The 18,191-nt window shown below is 46.6% G+C and overlaps 1 protein-coding gene across 1 annotated transcript in view; it reads left to right on the forward strand.

The window, feature by feature from the left end:
- Positions 1-17,865, forward strand: part of LOC144486759 (inorganic pyrophosphatase-like) — a 60,316-nt gene extending 42,451 nt beyond the window's left edge. The window contains exon 11 of the mRNA XM_078204797.1: positions 17,661-17,865. Within this exon, the coding sequence (XP_078060923.1) occupies positions 17,661-17,692 (32 nt within the window). The 3' untranslated portion in view covers positions 17,693-17,865. The remainder of the gene's footprint in view (positions 1-17,660) is intronic.
- The last annotated feature ends 326 nt before the right edge of the window (positions 17,866-18,191 follow it).

Genomic DNA, 18,191 nt, shown 5'->3' on the forward strand with positions numbered 1-18,191 from the left:
AATTCAATCCCCCTACCAATAAACGCCAAGACACCATATGCCTTCTTAACAACCTTATCTACTTGATTCCCAACTTTCAGGGATCTATGCACACATACACCTAGATCCCTCTGCTCCTCCACACTATTCAAAGTCCTCCCGTTAGCCCTATACTCAACACATCTGTTATTCCTACCAAAGTGAATTACCTCACATTTCTCCGCATTAAACTCCATCCGCCACCTCTCGGCCCAACTTTGCAACCTGTCTAAGTCTTCCTGCAAACTACGACACCCTTCCTCACTGTCTACCACACCACCGACTTTGGTGTCATCAGCAAATTTGCTAATCCACCCAACTATACCCTCATCCAGATCATTAATAAATATTACAAACAGCAGTGGCCCCAAAACAGATCCCTGAGGTACACCACTTGTAACCGCACTCCATGATGAATATTTACTATCAACCACCACCCTCTGTTTCCTATCCGCTAGCCAATTCCTGATCCAATTTCCTAGATCACCCCCAATCCCATACATCTGCATTTTCTGCAGAAGCCTACCATGGTGAACCTTATCAAACGCCTTACTAAAATCCATATATACCACGTCCACTGCCTTGCCCCCATCCACCTCCTTGGTCACTTTCTCAAAAAACTCAATAAGGTTAGTAAGGCACGACCTACCTGCCACAAAACCATGCTGACTATCACCTATCAATTCATTACTCTCCAAATAACTATAAATCCTATCCCTTATAATTTTTTCCAACATCTTGCCGACAACAGAAGTGAGACTCACCGGTCTATAATTCCCGGGGAAGTCTCTGTTCCCCTTCTTAAACAATGGGACAACATTCGCTAACCTCCAATCTTCTGGTACTATACCAGAGGCCAACGACGATCTGAAGATCAGAGCCAGAGGCTCTGCAATCACTTCTCTTGCCTCCCAGAGAATCCTTGGATAAATCCCATCCGGACCAGGGGATTTATCTATTTTCAGACCCTCCAGAATATCCTGCACATCCTCCTTATCAACTGTAATACTGTCTATTCTACTCCCTTGCAACCCAGTGTCCTCCTCAGCTATATTCATGTCCCCTTGCGTGAACACCGAAGAGAAATATTGGTTCAATGCTTCACCAATCTCCTCCGGTTCCACACATAACTTCCCTCTGCCATCTATAACTGGCCCTAAACTTGCCCTAACCAACCTTCTGTTCTTGACATACCTATAGAACGCCTTAGGATTCTCTTTAACCCTATCCGCCAAAGTCTTCTCATGTCCCCTTTTAGCCCTTCTAAGCTCGCTCTTCAACTCCCTCTTAGCCAATCTAAAGCTTTCTAGTGCACTACCCGAGTGCTCACGTCTCATCCGAACATAAGCCTCCTTTTTCTTTTTAACCAACAAAGAAACTTTTTTGGTGCACCACGGTTCCCTAGCCCTACCAATTCCTCCTTGCCTGACAGGGACATACCTATCACAGACTCGCAGTAGCTGCTCCTTGAAAAAACTCCACATGTCGGACGTTCCCAGTCCCTGTAATCTCCTAGTCCAACCTATGTTTCCTAATTCTCTCCTAATAGCCTCATAATTACCCTTCCCCCAGCTAAAACCACTGGCCCGAGGTTCATGCCTATCCCTTTCCATCACTAAGGTGAACGTAACCGAATTGTGGTCACTATCACCAAAATGCACACCAACTTCCAAGTCTAGCACCTGGTCTGGCTCATTTCCCAGCACCAGATCCAATATAGCCTCACCTCTAGTTGGCCTGTCTACATACTGAGTCAAAAAACCTTCCTGCACGCTTTGAACAAAAACTGACCCCTCTAACGAGCTAGAGCTATAACAATTCCAGTCAATATTAGTCAAGTTAAAATCCCCCATAACAATTGCCCTATTACTTTCACTCCTAAGCAGGATTGACTCCGCAATCCTTTCCTCAACCTCTCTAGAACTTTTAGGAGGTCTATAAAAGACTCCCAACAGGGTGACCTCTCTTCTCCTATTTCTAATCTCCGCCCATACTACCTCAACAGATAAGTCCTCATCAAACCTCCTCTCTGACACTGTGATACAATCTCTGACCAATAATGCTACCCCTCCTCCTCTTCTACCTCCTTCCCTACTTCGACTAAAACATTTGAACCCCGGGACCTGCAGCATCCATTCCTGCCCCTGCTCTATCCATGTCTCTGAAATAGCCACAACATCGAAGTCCCAGGTACTGATCCACGCTGCAAGTTCACCCACTTTATTGCGAATACTCCTGGCATTGAAGTATACACATTTCAAACCCTGCTCCACCCCACCTCTGCAATGCCGTGCATTGCAGTCCCCATCCATGCATCCCTCACTTTCAGCCCCACTACTCAGGATCCCTCCCCCCCCCCCCGAATCAGTTTAAACCTCCTTGCATGGCCTTAGCAAATTTACCCCCCAGGATATTGGTCCCCTTCTGATTAAGGTGTAGACCATCCTTCTCATAGAGGTCACACCTTCCCCAGTACGAGCCCCAATTGCTTAAGTACCTGAACCCCTCCCTCCTGCACCATCCCCTCAGCCATGAATTCAAACCTTCCCTCTCCCTATTCCTCTCTAAACTATCCCGTGGTACAGGCAAGAGTCCAGAGATAACCACTCTGTCAGTCTTGGCCTTTAGTTTCCACCCCAACTCCATAAATCCCTGCCTAATATCCCCTTCCCCTATCCTCCCTATGTCGTGTGTCCCCACATGTACAATAACTTGTGGTTTATCTCCCTCCCCCCTAAGAATCCTGAATACCCTGTCAGACACATCCCGGACCCCAGCCCCTGGTAGGCAACACACCAACCCTGAGTCCCTACCTTTAGTTCCGACCCTCCTATCTGTCCCCTTAATTGTGGAGTCCCCAATCACAAGGCCCAGTCTTTTACAGCCCCTAACCACCTGAGCTTTCTCACTCGGCTCACCCCCAGAGATCTGCTCTCTATGCTCAGTTGATTCCTCCTCAACTGTAGCCTCCAGCACCGAAAACCTATTATGGAGGGGAACCGCCCCAGGGGATTGTCTTCCCGATTGCTTCTTACCCCTCCTCCTGGCATTGACCCAAGCCTCATTTCTAGGAGTTACTATTTCTCTATAACTCCTATCAACTTCCACCTCCGCCTCCCGAATTATGCGGAGTTCCTCTACCTCCCCCTCCAGCTCCTTTACACGCTCCTCCAGAAGCTGCAATCTAATGCACTTCTTACAACTAAAATCTCCTGAAACACTACTGGATTTCCTCACCACATACATCCCACAGGAGATGCAGCATACTGCCTGAACTGCCATCCCTGAAGCCATTACCAGCAAGAAAAAAAAAACAAACTTCCCCACACTTCCCCAACTGTCACTCTCCACTGCAGCCCGAGCAGCACTCCCTCACTGAGACACCAACTGTCACTCAGTGAAGTCCTGAGGTGACCGTCCTTGATGGAGATGCGTGTGTCCAAGAATGCAACCGATTCTGGAGGGTAGTCCGTGGTGAGTCTGATGGTGGGATGGAACTTGTTGATGTCATCATATAGTTGTTTCAGTGATTGTTCACCATGACTCCAAAGGAAGAAAATGTCTACAATGTATCTAGTGTATAGATCGGTTGACGGTCCTGTGCGGTGAAGAAGTCTTGTTCGAATCTGTGCATGAAGATGTTGACATATTGAGGTGCGAATTTGGTCCCCATGGCTGTTCCATGTGTCTGGGTGAAGAACTGGTTGTTGAAGGTGAAGACATTGTGGTCCAGGATGAAGTGGATGAGTTGTAGAATTGCATCTGGAGATTGGCAGTTGTCGGCGGTGAGTACTGAGGCAGTTGCAGCAATGCCATCATCGTGGGGGATGCTGGTATAGAGTGCCGAGACATCCATTGTGACGAGGTGTGCTCCTGGTTCAACTGCTCCATGTGTGTCGAGTTTCTGTAGGAAGTCCGTAGTGTCGCGACAAAAGCTAGGGACTCTTTGTACAATGGGTTTCAGGATGCCCTCGACATAGCCGTAGCAGGATGTGCATCAATGCCAGATTCATCAGCCGCACTCACAAGACAGCCCCGAACATCACCCAAGCACAACGCAACGCCATCCACGATCTCAAGACCAACCGCAACATTGTCATCAAACCAGCAGACAAATCACCAGGCCATCGTCATACTGAACAGAATGGATTACTGCAATGAAGTGAACTGACAACTGAACAACGAGGAACACTACAGACAGTTACCTGCAGATCCGACCAAAGAACACACCCGTCAACTCAACAGACTGATCAAGACCTTTGATCCGGACCTTCAGAGCACCCTCCGTGCTCTCATCCCACGTACTCCCCGCATTGGAGATCTCTACTGCCTCCCGAAGATACACAATGCAAACCCATCCGGCCGTCCCATCGTATCGGGCAATGGGACCCTATGCGAGAACCTCTAGGGCTACGTTTTGGGCATCCTGAAACCCATTGTACAAAGAACCCCCAGCTTTTGTCTCGACACTACGGACGTCCTACAGAAACTCAGCACACATGGAGCAGTTGAACCAGGAGCACTCTTCGTCACAATGGATGTCTCGGCACTCTACACCAGCATCCCCCACGACGATGGCATTGCTGTAACTGCCTCAGTACTCAACGCCAACAACTGCCAATCTCCAGATGCAATTTTACAACTTATCCGCTTCATCCTGGACCACAATGTCTTCACCTTCAACAACCAGTTCTTCATCCAGACACACGGAACAGCCATGGGGACCAAATTCGCACCTCATTATGCCAACATCTTCATGCACAAGTTCGAACAAGACCTCTTCACCGCACAGGACCTTCAACAGATGCTATACATTAGATACATCAATGACATTTTCTTCCTTTGGACTCATGGTGAACAATCACTGAAACAACTATATGATGACATCAACAAGTTCCATCCCACCATCAGACTCACCATGGACTACTCTCTGGAATCAATTGCATTCTTGGACACGCATCTCCATCAAGGACGGTCACCTCAGCACTTCACTGTACCGCAAGCCCACGGATAACCTCATGATGCTCCGCTTCTACAGCTTCCACCCTAAACACGTTGAAGAAGCCATCCCCTACGGACAAGCCCTCCGTATCCACAGGATCTGCTCAATGAGGAGGATCACAACAGACACCTCCAGACACTGAAAGATGCCCTCATAAGAACAGGATATGGTGCTCGACTCATCGATCGACAGTTCCGGCGTGCCACAGCAAAAAACCGCACCGACCTCAAAAGACAAATACGGGACACGGCGGACAGAGTAGCCTTCGTCATCCAGTACTTCCCCGGAGCGAAGAGGCTACGACATCATCTTCTCCGGAGCCTTCAACATGTCATTGATGAAGACGAACATCTCACCAAGGCCATCCCCACAACCCCACTTCTTGCCTTCAAACAACCGCACAACCTCAAACAGACCATTGTCCGCAGCAAACTACCCAACCTTCAGGAGAACAGTGACCACGACACCACACAACCCTGCCACAGCAACCTCTGCAAGACATGCCGGACCATCGACACGGATGCCATCATCTCACGTGAGAACACCATCCACCAGTACACGGTACATACACTTGCAACTCGGCCAACGTTGTCTACCTGATACGCTGCAGGAAAGGATGTCCCGAGGCATGGTACATAGGGGAGACCATGCGGACATTATGACAATGGATAAATGAGCACCGCTCGACAATCACCAGGCAAGACTGTTCTCTTCCTGTTGGGGAGCACTTCAGTGGTCACGGGCATTCGGCCTCTGATATTCGGGTAATCGTTCTCCAAGGCGGCCTTCATGACACACGACAACGCAGAGTCGCAGAGCAGAGACTGATAGCCAAGTTCCTCATACATGAGGACGGCCTCAACCGGGATCTTGGGTTCATGTCACACTATCAGTAACCCCCACGACTTGCCTGGGCTTGCAAAATCTCACTAACTGTCCTGGCTGGAGACAATACACATCTCTTTAACCTGAGCTTAACCCTCTCCACTCACATTGTCTGTACCTTTAAGACTTGATTACCTGTAAAGACTCACATTCCACCCATTATTTTGTAACTTGAGTTTGTGTCTTTATATGCCCTGTTTGTGAACTGAAATCCCACTCACCTGATGAAGGGGCAGCGTTCTGAAAGCTAGTGGCTTGTGCTACCAAATAAACTTGTTGGACTTTAACCTGGTGTTGTGAGACTTCTTACCGGGCTCTATTATCACAGAATGCTGAGCTAATTCTATTAGATTGGGATTAGTGCAGACATGCTGAGCTTCTACTTTTCACTGTTCCCTGCTGTTTCTTTAGCTCTTGTATCAAGACAGGATTAAATGTAGAATTCATGCCTCTGTGCAAATACTTGTGGTCAGCTAGATTTAGGTTGAGCAAAATCTTTGTAGCATCATCTGCTTCATATTACCCAGCATCTGACCTCTTGTAGCCTCGGTATTCCCCCCCGGGCGTTGAAAATGGCTGGGGGGGTGTGGCGGGGGAGGGGAGGGGGTTTGGAAATTCAGCGGTAGTTATGACAGTGACTGTCACGGGGAGGTGATTGACCATTTATTTGAGATACTCGGCTTATTTGAGGGGTGGCACGGTAGCACAGTGGTTAGCACTGCTGCTTCACAGCTCCAGGGACCTGGGTTCGATTCCCGGTTTGGGTCACTGTCTGTGTGGAGTTTGCACATTCTCCCCGTGTCTGCGTGGGTTTCCTCCGGGTGCTCCAGTTTCCTCCCACAATCCAAAGATGTGCGGGCTAGGTTGATTGGCCATGCTAAAATTGCCCTTAGTGACCTGAGATGCGTAGGTTAGAGGGATTAGTGGATAAATATGTAGGGGTATGGGGGTAGGGCCTGGATGGGATTGTGGTCGGTGCAGACTTGATGGGCCGAATGGCCTCTTTCTGTGCTGTAGGGTTTGTATGATTCAATGATACTCATTACCTGGTACTTGTGTGGTGCAAATGCAACTTGTTACCATTGCTTGCTCTAAATGTTATTGGCATTGAGTGCCAAACTGCTGTGAGTGATGCTTTCTGTCTGTGAAGACGCTAAATTATCATGGAAGTGTGAGCGACCTGTTTACTTCAATGTGTAGTACATTTCGAATTGCTGCATGTCCATACCTGTGCATCTTCGAGAAAACACAACAAGAGACAAGACAGAGGAGTGGGGTAGACCATTCGGCCCATCAAGCCTGCTCCGCCTTTCAATACAATCATGGCTGATCTTGGACTTCCAATCCATTTTACCGCCCATTTCCCATATCCCTTAATTCCTGAGAGCAAAATTCTGTCTATCCCAACCTTAAATATATTCGACGATGGAGCATCCACAACACTCTGAGAATTCCACAGGTTCACAACCCTTTGAGTGAAGTAATTACTCCTCACCTCAATCCAGAATGATCAGCCCCTTATTCTGAGACTGTGTCCCTGTGTTTTAGATTCCTGACCAGCAGAAACAATCCCTCAGCGTTCCCCCTATCAAACTCCTTCATGATAGGTTTGAATAAAATTGCTTCTCATTCTTCTGAAATCTGGGAAATAAAGACCTCATTCACTCAGCCTCTCATCATAGGACAACCTCCTCATCTCAGGAACCAATTTAGTGAATCTTCGCTGTACACCTTCCAATGCAATGATGATCTTTATTCAATATGAAGACTAAGACTGCACATTATTCCAGATATCTTCACCAAAATACTCTGCAATTGTAACAAGACTTATTCTTGTATCCAATCCCCTTGCAATACAGGCCAACATGCCATTGCTTTGCTTGCTGTACCTGCACGCTAGCTTTCTGTATTCCTTGTGTCAGCACACTCAATTCTCTTTGAACATCAACACACCTGTTTCACACCTGTTAAAAATATTGATTTTTCGATTCTTACAACTGAGGTGAATAATCTCACACTTCCCTACATTATACTCCATCTGCCATCTTGTTACCCACGCACCGAACCTGTCTATACCTCTTTGCAGTCTCTGTGTCCTTGCCACAGTTTAGCTTCCCATTTAGCTTTGCACTGTCAGCAAATGTATATACAATTACTCTGTCTCACAATCTAGATCAGGGGTCTCCAAACTTTTCAGTACGAGGGCCACATCGTATACTTTACACATTTTTGGGTGCCAAAGAAAAAAAATTAGTTTTATAAATGAATGAATAAAATTTAAATGAATGAATAAGTTTTATTTGCATCATCTTTGTAATCAGCATGATATTATTCACAACAAAAGAGAAATGTGACAATTATAAAGAAACAATGCTGTGCTGAGAAATGATATATAATGAATAAAAATGTCAAACATTAGCAAATGCTCTGACAAAATAATCAATTACTTAACTGCAGATGAGAAAAGCAGGCTATTCATTTTTTAATTAATTTTATTTACTGAAATTTTACAAATGTTTACTTGAAAGGAGAATTTGCCCAATTTTGTGGCACTCAGTAAGAAAAATAAACACGCCCCAAGAAAGAACTTCAGTAAAACAAAGCAAAGAAATTCAAAATAAACTTGAACCATTAATAAAGGTCAAACAAAAAGAAATTCAGTCTGCACCTTTCTACACAACTCTGGCAATTGGAGTTTTCAATCGTAACCAACAAATCATGAAGTTTTGCACAAGATTAATGGGAATGATGGAACTGCTTTTTTAATTTCAAAATATTGCTGAACTGAGGTTTCAAGCTTAAGGAGCCAATTATTAGAATGGATTTCAAATGCTCATCAGATAAATTTGCTCGATATTTGGACTTGACATACTTCATTTTTGAAGATGTTTGTTCACACAGGTACGTTGTACCAAAAACTGATACAAATCCACAAGCAAATCGCTTCAAATTTGGAAACTGCTCAGGCTGCAAAGATTTATAAAATTGGATCAGATTTCCTTCTTGATACTTGTCTTTCAGCATGTCATCTGATTGGAGATCAATAATTTCCATTTGAAACTGACTTGGGAGTGTTTCAACATTGTAGCCAAATGGATTTTGAAACAGCTTTATTTCATCTGCGTTTCCATCAAGATCAGAAAATCGTTCCTGAAATTGTTTTTGCAAGTCCTTAATGATTTCTGTTGCAAATGAAGAAGGAAATTCTGCTTCACTTTCTTCATGAAATTTTTCACAACATGGAAAATGAACCAAGTTATGAACTTTCAGCTGTCCTTGAAATAGCATCAGTTTTGCCCTGAATGCCTTGACATGCGCAAATAGATCACAAATCAAATTTGTTTCACCTTGCAACTTCAGATTCAATTGATTCATATGGCCTGTCACGTCTGCAAAAAATGCCAATTTCCAAAGCCAGTCAGTGTTTGATAAAAGTGGTTCGGGTTGATTCTTCTCTGTGAGAAAGGAATCAATTTCCTCTCTGAGCTGAAAGAACCGTGATAGAACCTTTCCACAACTAAGCCATCGAACTGCTGTATAATGAGGCAAGTCACCGAACTCGGAATCAGTTTCTTTCAGAAAATCACGAAACTGGTGATGATTAAGCCTGTGAGATCGAATGAAATTCACTGTTGAAAACAACAGGTTTCAGAACGCAAGACATATCCACATATTTTCCGTACAATGCTTGTTGATGGATAATGCAATGCAGAAACACGGGCTTTGAGAATCCACCAACCTCACAAGCTTTTGTGATTTGTCCAACCAAACCTTTCTTCACCCCAGACATGTTCTTTCCTCCATCAATTGTCACGCATTGCAGTTTATTCCACCCCAGGTTATATTCTAACACAGTTTTTTGCAATTCTTTGAAGATGTCTTCTCCAGTTACTGTGCTGTGCATGCTATGCACTGATGCTAATTCTTATGTCACATTAAATTCACTGTCGACGCCACGGATGAATACTAGGAGTTGTGATGTGTCACACACATCAGTCGATTCATCAAGTGCGAGAGAATACAACTGAAAGTTTCTTGCTTTGTCTGCAATTTGATGAAATATATTGCTTCCTCTATCCTCAATTCTACGAGCAACAGTATTTGGTGCAAGACTGATGATTTTGAACAGATTTGCTTTCTCTGGGCATAACTCTTCCACTGCTTCCATTATACACTCTTTGATGAGATCTCCATCGGTGAATGGCTTTCCTCTTTTAGCCAACACATAAGCTAGTTTGTAACTGGCCCTGGTTAAAGCTTCATTTTCAGTTATCTTCTGCGTAAAAAAAGCTTGTTGGGAAAGCAACCTGCATTGCATTGATTCAAATTTTTCCGAACGCTGTGTTCCTGTGAATTGGGAATAACTTGGTTCATGTTTGGTCTCATAGTGCCGACGTACATTGTACTCCTTCAAACCTGCAACAGTTTCGTTGCACATGACACACAAGGCTTTATCACCTGCTTGTACAAAGAAGTACTTTACACCCCATTCTTCATTAAACAGGCGGCACTCACTGTCCACTTTTCTTTTCCTTTTTCCTTCCATACCTGAATTGGTCTGAATTGCCGCCATCATTGTCATTGTTCTCGCTCATTTCAGACAGATGGAGCTTACAGATTGGATAAAGCAGCTGTCACTCAGTCAATGCAGAGCGGCAATTGGATAACAGATGTCTCAATTGCTGATTCGTTTAATGAACTGTCAGTCACAGGACGGCAGCTCTGATTGGACAATAGGCTGGCAAAGAGGGCAGGGATTCCCATGGGTCCATCAGACACCGCGCGGAGCGGCAGCAAATGTCCGGCCTGTGGCTTCCGTCCCCGCGTCCGGATCCTGAGTCAGCGGCGGGGTTCCGGACGCGGGAGTGTTTTCGGCAGCAGGAATCCCGTCCCGCCCCACTGGCTGCGGGCCGGATGTGGCCCACTGCGGGCCGTAATTTGGAGACCCCTGATCTAGATTAATGACTTAGATGGAAAAGAGCTGAGGCCCCAGCATGGATCCTTACGGAAATAAATCCATTATTCATTGCCCCGCAGCTTGAAAAAGCCCTGTTTCTGAACAAAGAACAGTACAGCACAGGAAACAGGCCCTTCGGCCCTCCAAGCCTGTGCCGCTCCTTGGTCCAACTAGACCAATCGTTTGTATCCCTCCATTCCCAGGCTGCTCATGTGACTATCCAGGTAAGTCTTAAACAATGTCAGCGTGCCTGCCTCCACCACCCTACTTGGCAGCGCATTCCAGGCCCCCACCACCCTCTGTGTAAAAAACATCCCTCTGATATCTGAGTTATACTTCGCCCCTCTCACCTTGAGCCCGTGACCCCTCGTGATCGTCACCTCCGACCTGGGAAAAAGCTTCCCACCGTTCACCCTATCTATACCCTTCATAATCTTGTACACCTCTATTAGATCTCCCCTCATTCTCCGTCTTTCCAAGGAGAACAACCCAGTCTACCCAATCTCTCCTCATAGCGAAGACCCTCCATACCAGCCAACATCCTGGTAAACCTTCTCTGCACTCTCTCTAACGCCTCCACGTCCTTCTGGTAGTGCGGCGACCAGAACTGGACGCAGTACTCCAAATGTGGCCTAACCAGCGTTCTATACAGCTGCATCATCAGACTCCAGCTTTTATACTCTATACCCCGTCCTATAAAGGCAAGCATACCATATGCCTTCTTCACCACCTGTGTTGCCACCTTCAAGGATTTGTGGACTTGCACACCTAGGTCCCTCTGTGTTTCTATACTCCTGATGACTCTGCCATTTATTGTATAACTCCTCCCTACATTATTTCTTCCAAAATGCATCACTTCGCATTTATCCGGATTAAACTCCATCTGCCACCTCTCCGCCCAATTTTCCAGCCTATCTATATCCTGCTGTATTGCCCGACAATGCTCTTCGCTATCCGCAAGTCCAGCCATCTTCGTGTCATCCGCAAACCTGCTGATTACACCAGTTACACCTGCTCTCTGCTTTCTATCTGTTAACCAATCCTCTATTCACACCAACACTAACAACCAATTGAAAATTATGACCGGGATTCTTTGGCCTCCCTGCAGTGTGTTTCCCGGCAGCGGGAGGTGGCACACTGTTGGCCGGCGGTGGAATCTTCTGGTCCCGCTGCTGTCAATGGGATTTCCCATTGATTCCACCCCACATTGCCAGGAAACACGTGGCGGGGACGCGTCTTCGGTGGGAGGAGAAGACCCCACTGGCGTGAAGAGCTGGAAGATCGTGCCTTTGCAGTCAGGCTTCCTTTGGCATGCTCGAAGCTACACATATCTACGCACAGCAACAGCACTTTGCAAACAGGAAGAACAAATCCACGCTTTGCACCTTTTCAGCTAAAACACTTGGGGGACACCCATTCCCTCCATGGCAATGCCTTCGCCAATCAGAGTAGATTTGTCCGGTTTGCATTTCAAAAGAGCTTGGCAGTTAACTGTTCCCTGTTTCATTCTCTGTGACGAATCCTCTACCAATCAGACCTGGCCAACCAATCAGACCTGGCCAACCAATCAGCAGCAGCTTCTCATGTTCCCGTTAAAATTTGATATTCTTGCCAAATGCACCTTCTATGTTCCAAGGAAACCAACCCTAATCTTTCTCATAGCTACAATTCTCCAGCCCAGGCAACGTTCTAATAAATCTTCTCTGCGCTTTCCTCAGTGCAATTACATCCTTGCTGTAATATGACACGCGCGCCTCCCCAATGCACATGCACACATGATCATCATTGCTTCCACCATGCACCCTGGCGGGGGAGTGGGGAGGAGGAGTGCATGCAGGCAGGGGCGCATGCCTCCCTTCTCCAGCGTGCGCTCCTCCGTTTCTCCACCCCCCCGCCCCTGCAGTATGTGTAATGGAAGCAAAAATGATCAATGATTTCAGAGTGAAATTGGATAGCTTGACTGAAATAAACTTGCAGAGCTACAGGGATGGCGGTGGCACAGTGGTTAGCACAGCTGTCTCACAGTGGTTAGCACAGCTGTCTCACAGTGGTGAGACAGCTCATTGTTCCACTGGAGCAAGCTGAGAGGGAGTGATTGGAGGCAGCAGTGCTGGTGAGAGATTAATTGAATTGTTTATTTATTTAATTAGTCAGCTAGTGTGTGTTTTTTTTTTGGCCTTTACTTTTGCAGTAGAATTTTAAGTTTAAAGTGAAAACTGGAAGTGGCCTGTTAAGGAGTCTGGGAAGGGTTTTTTAAGCGCGTGAAGTAGAAAAGGTAGGCTGCAGTATACAGCGGGCAGTGTCGGGAGCGGGCAGGGAGTGCGTGGGAAGCAGAGTGTGAGCTATAAGGCTTTGGCTCACAGAGCTTAGGCAGAAAGGACGAGCAGGGGTGAGTTTAATTCATTTTTGCTGTTTCTACCTGGTACTGGCAAGGTATCTAGAGGGGATGGGTGTGCAGGCAGTGTTATGTTCCTCTTGCACTATGTTTGAGGTGAGGGACGACGACAGTGTCCCTGTTGATTACACCTGTGGGAAGTGCACCCATCTGCAGCTCCTCCAAAACCGTGTTAGGGAACTGGAGCTGGAGTTGGATGAACTTAGGATCATTAGGGACGCAGAGGTGGCCATAGACAGAAGCTTTAGGGATACAGTTACTCCGAGGAATGAAAACAGATGGGTGACGGTGAGAGGGACTGGGAGGAAGCAGTCCGTGCAGGGATCCCCGGTGGTCGTTCCCCTTAGCAACAAGTATTCCGCTTTGGATACGGTTGAGGGGGATGACATACCAGTGGTGAGCCGCAGTGAGAGGATCTCCATCACTGTGTCCGTCTCTGTGGCTCGGGAGGGTAAGGGGCAGAGCGGGAGGGCAATAGTTATTGGGGACTCGTTAGTTAGAGGGATAGGTAGGAGGTTCTGTGGCAGCAAAAGAGACTCACGGATGGTATGTTGCCTACCGGATGCCAAGGTCCGTGACATCTCAGACCGTGTTTTCCGGATTCTGAAGGGGGAGGGGAAACAATCACAAGTCGTGGTACACATTGGTACCAATGACATAGGTAAGAGAAGGGACGAGGATTTAAAACAGGAATTTCTGGAGCTGGGCTGGAAGCTGAGAGCCAAGACGAAACATGTGGTCATCTCTGGTACGTTGCCGGTGCCACGTGATAGCGAGTTGAGGAACAGGGAGAGAGTGCAGTTAAACATGTGGTTGCAGGAATGGTGTAGGAGGGAGGGTTTCAGATACGTGGATAATTGGAACACATTCTGGGGAAGGTGGGACCTGTATAAACAGGACAGGGTGCACCTGAACCAGAGGGGCACCAATATCCTAGGAGGGAAATTTGTTACGGCTCTTCAGGGGGGTTTAAACTAATTTGTCAGGGGAGTGGGAAAAGGAGTTGTAGTCCAGAAGTCAGTGAGGGTGGTGAGGTATCAGGGTCAAGGGTGGGTACCGGTAGACAGGAAGGTGGGTTGAAGTGTGTCTACTTCAATGCAAGGAGCATCTGGAACAAGGTAGATGAACTTGGGGCGTGGATTGGTACTTGGGACTACGATGTTGTGGCCATTACGGAGACGTGGGTAGAACAAGGACAGGAATGGTTGTTGGACGTTCCGGGGTATAGATGTTTCACTAAGTGTAGGGAAGCTGGTAAAAGAGGTGGAGGAGTGGCATTGTTAATCAAGGATAGTTTAACGGCTGCGGAAAGGCACTTCGAGGGGGATCTGCACACTGAGGTAATATGGGCTGAGGTTAGAAATCGGAAAGGAGCAGTCACGTTGTTAGGAGTTTACTATAGGCCCCCAAATAGTAATAGAGATGTGGAGGAAGAAATTGCTAAGCAGATTATGGATATGTGTGGGGGTCACAGGGTAGTTGTCATGGGGGACTTTAACTTTCCAAATATTGATTGGAGCCTTTGTAGGTCAAATAGTTCGGATGGGGCAGTTTTTGTGCGTGTGTGCAGGAGGGTTTCCTGACACAATATGTGGATAGGCCGACAAGAGGTGAGGCCACATTGGATTTGGTAATGGGTAATGAACCGGGCCAAGTGTTAGATTTGGTTGTGGGAGAGCACTTTGGAGTTGGTGACCACAATTCGGTGTCTTTTGTTATTGCAATGGAGAGGGATAGGGCCTTACAGCAGGGCAATGTTTACAATTGGGGGAGAGGTAATTATGATGCGATTAGGCAAGAATTAGGGGGCATAAGTTGGGAACAGAAACTGTCAGAGAAAGGAACTCATGAAAAGTGGAACTTTTTCAAGGAACAAATACTGGATGTCCTTGATAGGTATGTCCCTGTCAGGCAAGGAGGAAATGGCTGAGTGAGGGAACCATGGTTCACGAAAGAGGTGGAATGTCTTGTGAAAAGGATGAGGAAACAAGGTTCAGATGGCTCGATTGAGGGTTACAAGTTAGCAAGGAATGAGCTGAAATAGGGGCTTAGGAGAGCTAGGAGGGGACACGAGAAGTCCTTGGCGGGTCGGATCAAGGAAAACCCCAAGGCTTTTTACTCTTATGTGAGGAATAAAAGAATGACCAGGGTGAGTTAGGGCCGGTCAAGGACAGTAGTGGGAACTTGTGTATGGAGTCAGTAGAGATAGGCGAGGTGATGAATGAATACTTTTCTTCAGTGTCCACCAAGGAGAGGGGCCATGTTTTTGAGGAAGAGAAGGTGTTACAGGCTAATAGGCTGGAGGAAATAGATGTTCGGAGGGAGGATGTCCTGGCAGTTTTGAATAAACTGAAGGTCGATAAGTCCCCTGGGCCTGATGAAATGTATCCTAGGATTCTTTGGGAGGCAAGGGATGAGATTGCAGAGCCTTTGGCTTTGATCTTTAGGTCATCGCTGTCCACAGGGATAGTGCCAGAGGACTGGAGAATGGCGAATGTTGTTCCTCTGTTTAAGAAAGGGAATAGAAATGACCCTGGTAATTATAGACCGGTTAGTCTTACTTCGGTGGTTGGTAAATTGATGGAAAAGGTCCTTAGAGATGGGATTTACGACCATTTAGAAAGATGCGGATTAATCCGGGATAGTCAGCACGGATTCGTGAAGGGCAAGTCGTGCCTCACAAATTTGATTGAATTTTTTGAGGAGGTAACTAAGTGTGTTGATGAAGATAGGGCAGTTGATGTCATATACATGAATTTTAGTACGGCGTTTGATAAGGTCCCCCATGGTTGGCTTATGATGAAACTGAGGAGGTGTGGGATAGAGGGAAAGTTGGCCGATTGGATAGGTAACTGGCTGTCTGATCGAACACAGAGGGTGGTGGTGGATGGAAAATTTTCGGATTGGAGGCAGGTTGCTAGCGGAGTGCCGCAGGGATCAGTGCTTGGTCCTCTGCTCTTTGTGATTTTCATTAATGACTTAGAGGAGGGGGCTGAAGGGTGGATCAGTAAATTTGCTGATGACACCAAGATTGGTGGAGTAGTTGATGAGGTGGAGGGCTGTTGTAGGCTGCAAAGAGACATAGATAGGATGCAAAGCTGGGCTGAAAAATGGCAAATGGAGTTTAACCCTGATAAATGTGAGGTGATTCATTTTGGTAGGACTAATTTAAATGTGGATTACAGGGTCAAAGGTAGGGTTCTGAAGACTGTGGAGGAACAGAGAGATCTTGGGGTCCATATCCACAGATCTCTAAAGGTTGCCACTCAAGTGGATAGAGCTGTGAAGAAGGCCTATAGTGTGTTAGCTTTTATTAACAGGGGGTTGGAGTTTAAGAGCCGTGGGGTTATGCTGCAACTGTACAGGACCTTGGTGAGACCACATTTGGAATATTGTGTGCAGTTCTGGTCACCTCACTATAAGAAGGATGTGGAAGCGCTGGAAAGAGTGCAGAGGAGATTTACCAGGATGCTGCCTGGTTTGGAGGGTAGGTCTTATGAGGAAAGGTTGTGGGAGCTAGGGCTGTTCTCTCTGGAGCGAAGGAGGCTGAGGGGAGACTTAATAGAGGTTTATAAAATGATGAAGGGGATAGATAGAGTGAACGTTCAAAGACTATTTCCTCGGGTGGATGGAGCTATTACAAGGGGGCATAACTATAGGGTTCGTGGTGGGAGATACAGGAAGGATATCAGAGGTAGGTTCTTTACGCAGAGAGTGGTTGGGGTGTGGAATGGACTGCCTGCAGTGATAGTGGAGTCAGACACTTTAGGAACATTTAAGCGGTTATTGGATAGGCACATGGAGCACACCAGGATGATAGGGAGTGGGATAGCTTGATCTTGGTTTCAGATAAAGCTCGGCACAACATCGTGGGCCGAAGGGCCTGTTCTGTGCTGTACTGTTCTATGTTCTATGGTTAGCACAGCTTTCTCACAGCGCCAGAGACCCAGGTTCGTTTCCCGGCATGGGTCACTGGGTGAGTTTGCACATTCTCACCGTGTCTGCATGCGTTTCCTCGGGTGCTACAGTTTCCTCCCACAGTCTGAAAGACGTGCTGGTTAGGTGAATTGGCCATGCTAAATTCTCCCTCGGTGTACCCGAACAGGCGCCGGAGCCCCTGGTGTCTAGGGGATTTTCACAGTAACTTCATTGCAGTGTTAATGTAAGCCGACTTGTGACACTAATAAACTTTAACTTTACTTTAAAACTTTATAGGGTGGGGGAATGGGACTAACTGGATAGTTCTACAGAGAGCCAGTATTGACATGGTGGGCTAAATGGCCTCCATCTGGGCAGTTCTGATCTTGAACAAGTCTGTGATGCTGAGATGCAATTGCTATTAAAGAGGAATGTCCTGAATCAAGCTCTTTTGTAACAATCTCTCTCTTTCTCTCTCTCTGCAGTGGACAAATGGTGGTATGGCAAGAAGAATTAAATCGATGGGAAGAGTTTGACATTGTCCATAGTAACCCAAATCCAAATCGTCACAGTGACCAGTCGTAGAATCGTAATTGATGTGAGGAAAAGGGATGTTTGTACCAGGAACTATCTATGATCAGATATGAAGGAAGTGTGTCAATTTAATAAAGTTTCTCTCTGCGCTGCTGATCCTTTGTTTATCTGATTGTAGCTCAGGCTTCCAGAGCGCCACACGTTCTTTATTCTTTCTTGGGATGTGAGTGTCACTGGCAAGGTCAGCATTTCTTACCCTTAAGAAGGTGGCAGTGAGCCTCTGCAGTCCACCTGGTGTAGGTACACCCACAGTGCTGTTAGGAAGGGAGTTCCAGGACTTTTACGCAGCGACAGTGAAGGAAAGGTGATATATTTCCAAGTCAGGTGAGTGGCTTGGAGGGGACCTTGCAGGTGGTTGTGTTCCCATGTATTTACTGATCCACCCTTCAGCCCCCTCCTCTTTCCAGATGGCAGAGATCACA

Source organism: Mustelus asterias, unplaced genomic scaffold (assembly GCF_964213995.1).
Source record: "Mustelus asterias unplaced genomic scaffold, sMusAst1.hap1.1 HAP1_SCAFFOLD_451, whole genome shotgun sequence".
Lineage (NCBI taxonomy): Eukaryota > Metazoa > Chordata > Chondrichthyes > Carcharhiniformes > Triakidae > Mustelus > Mustelus asterias.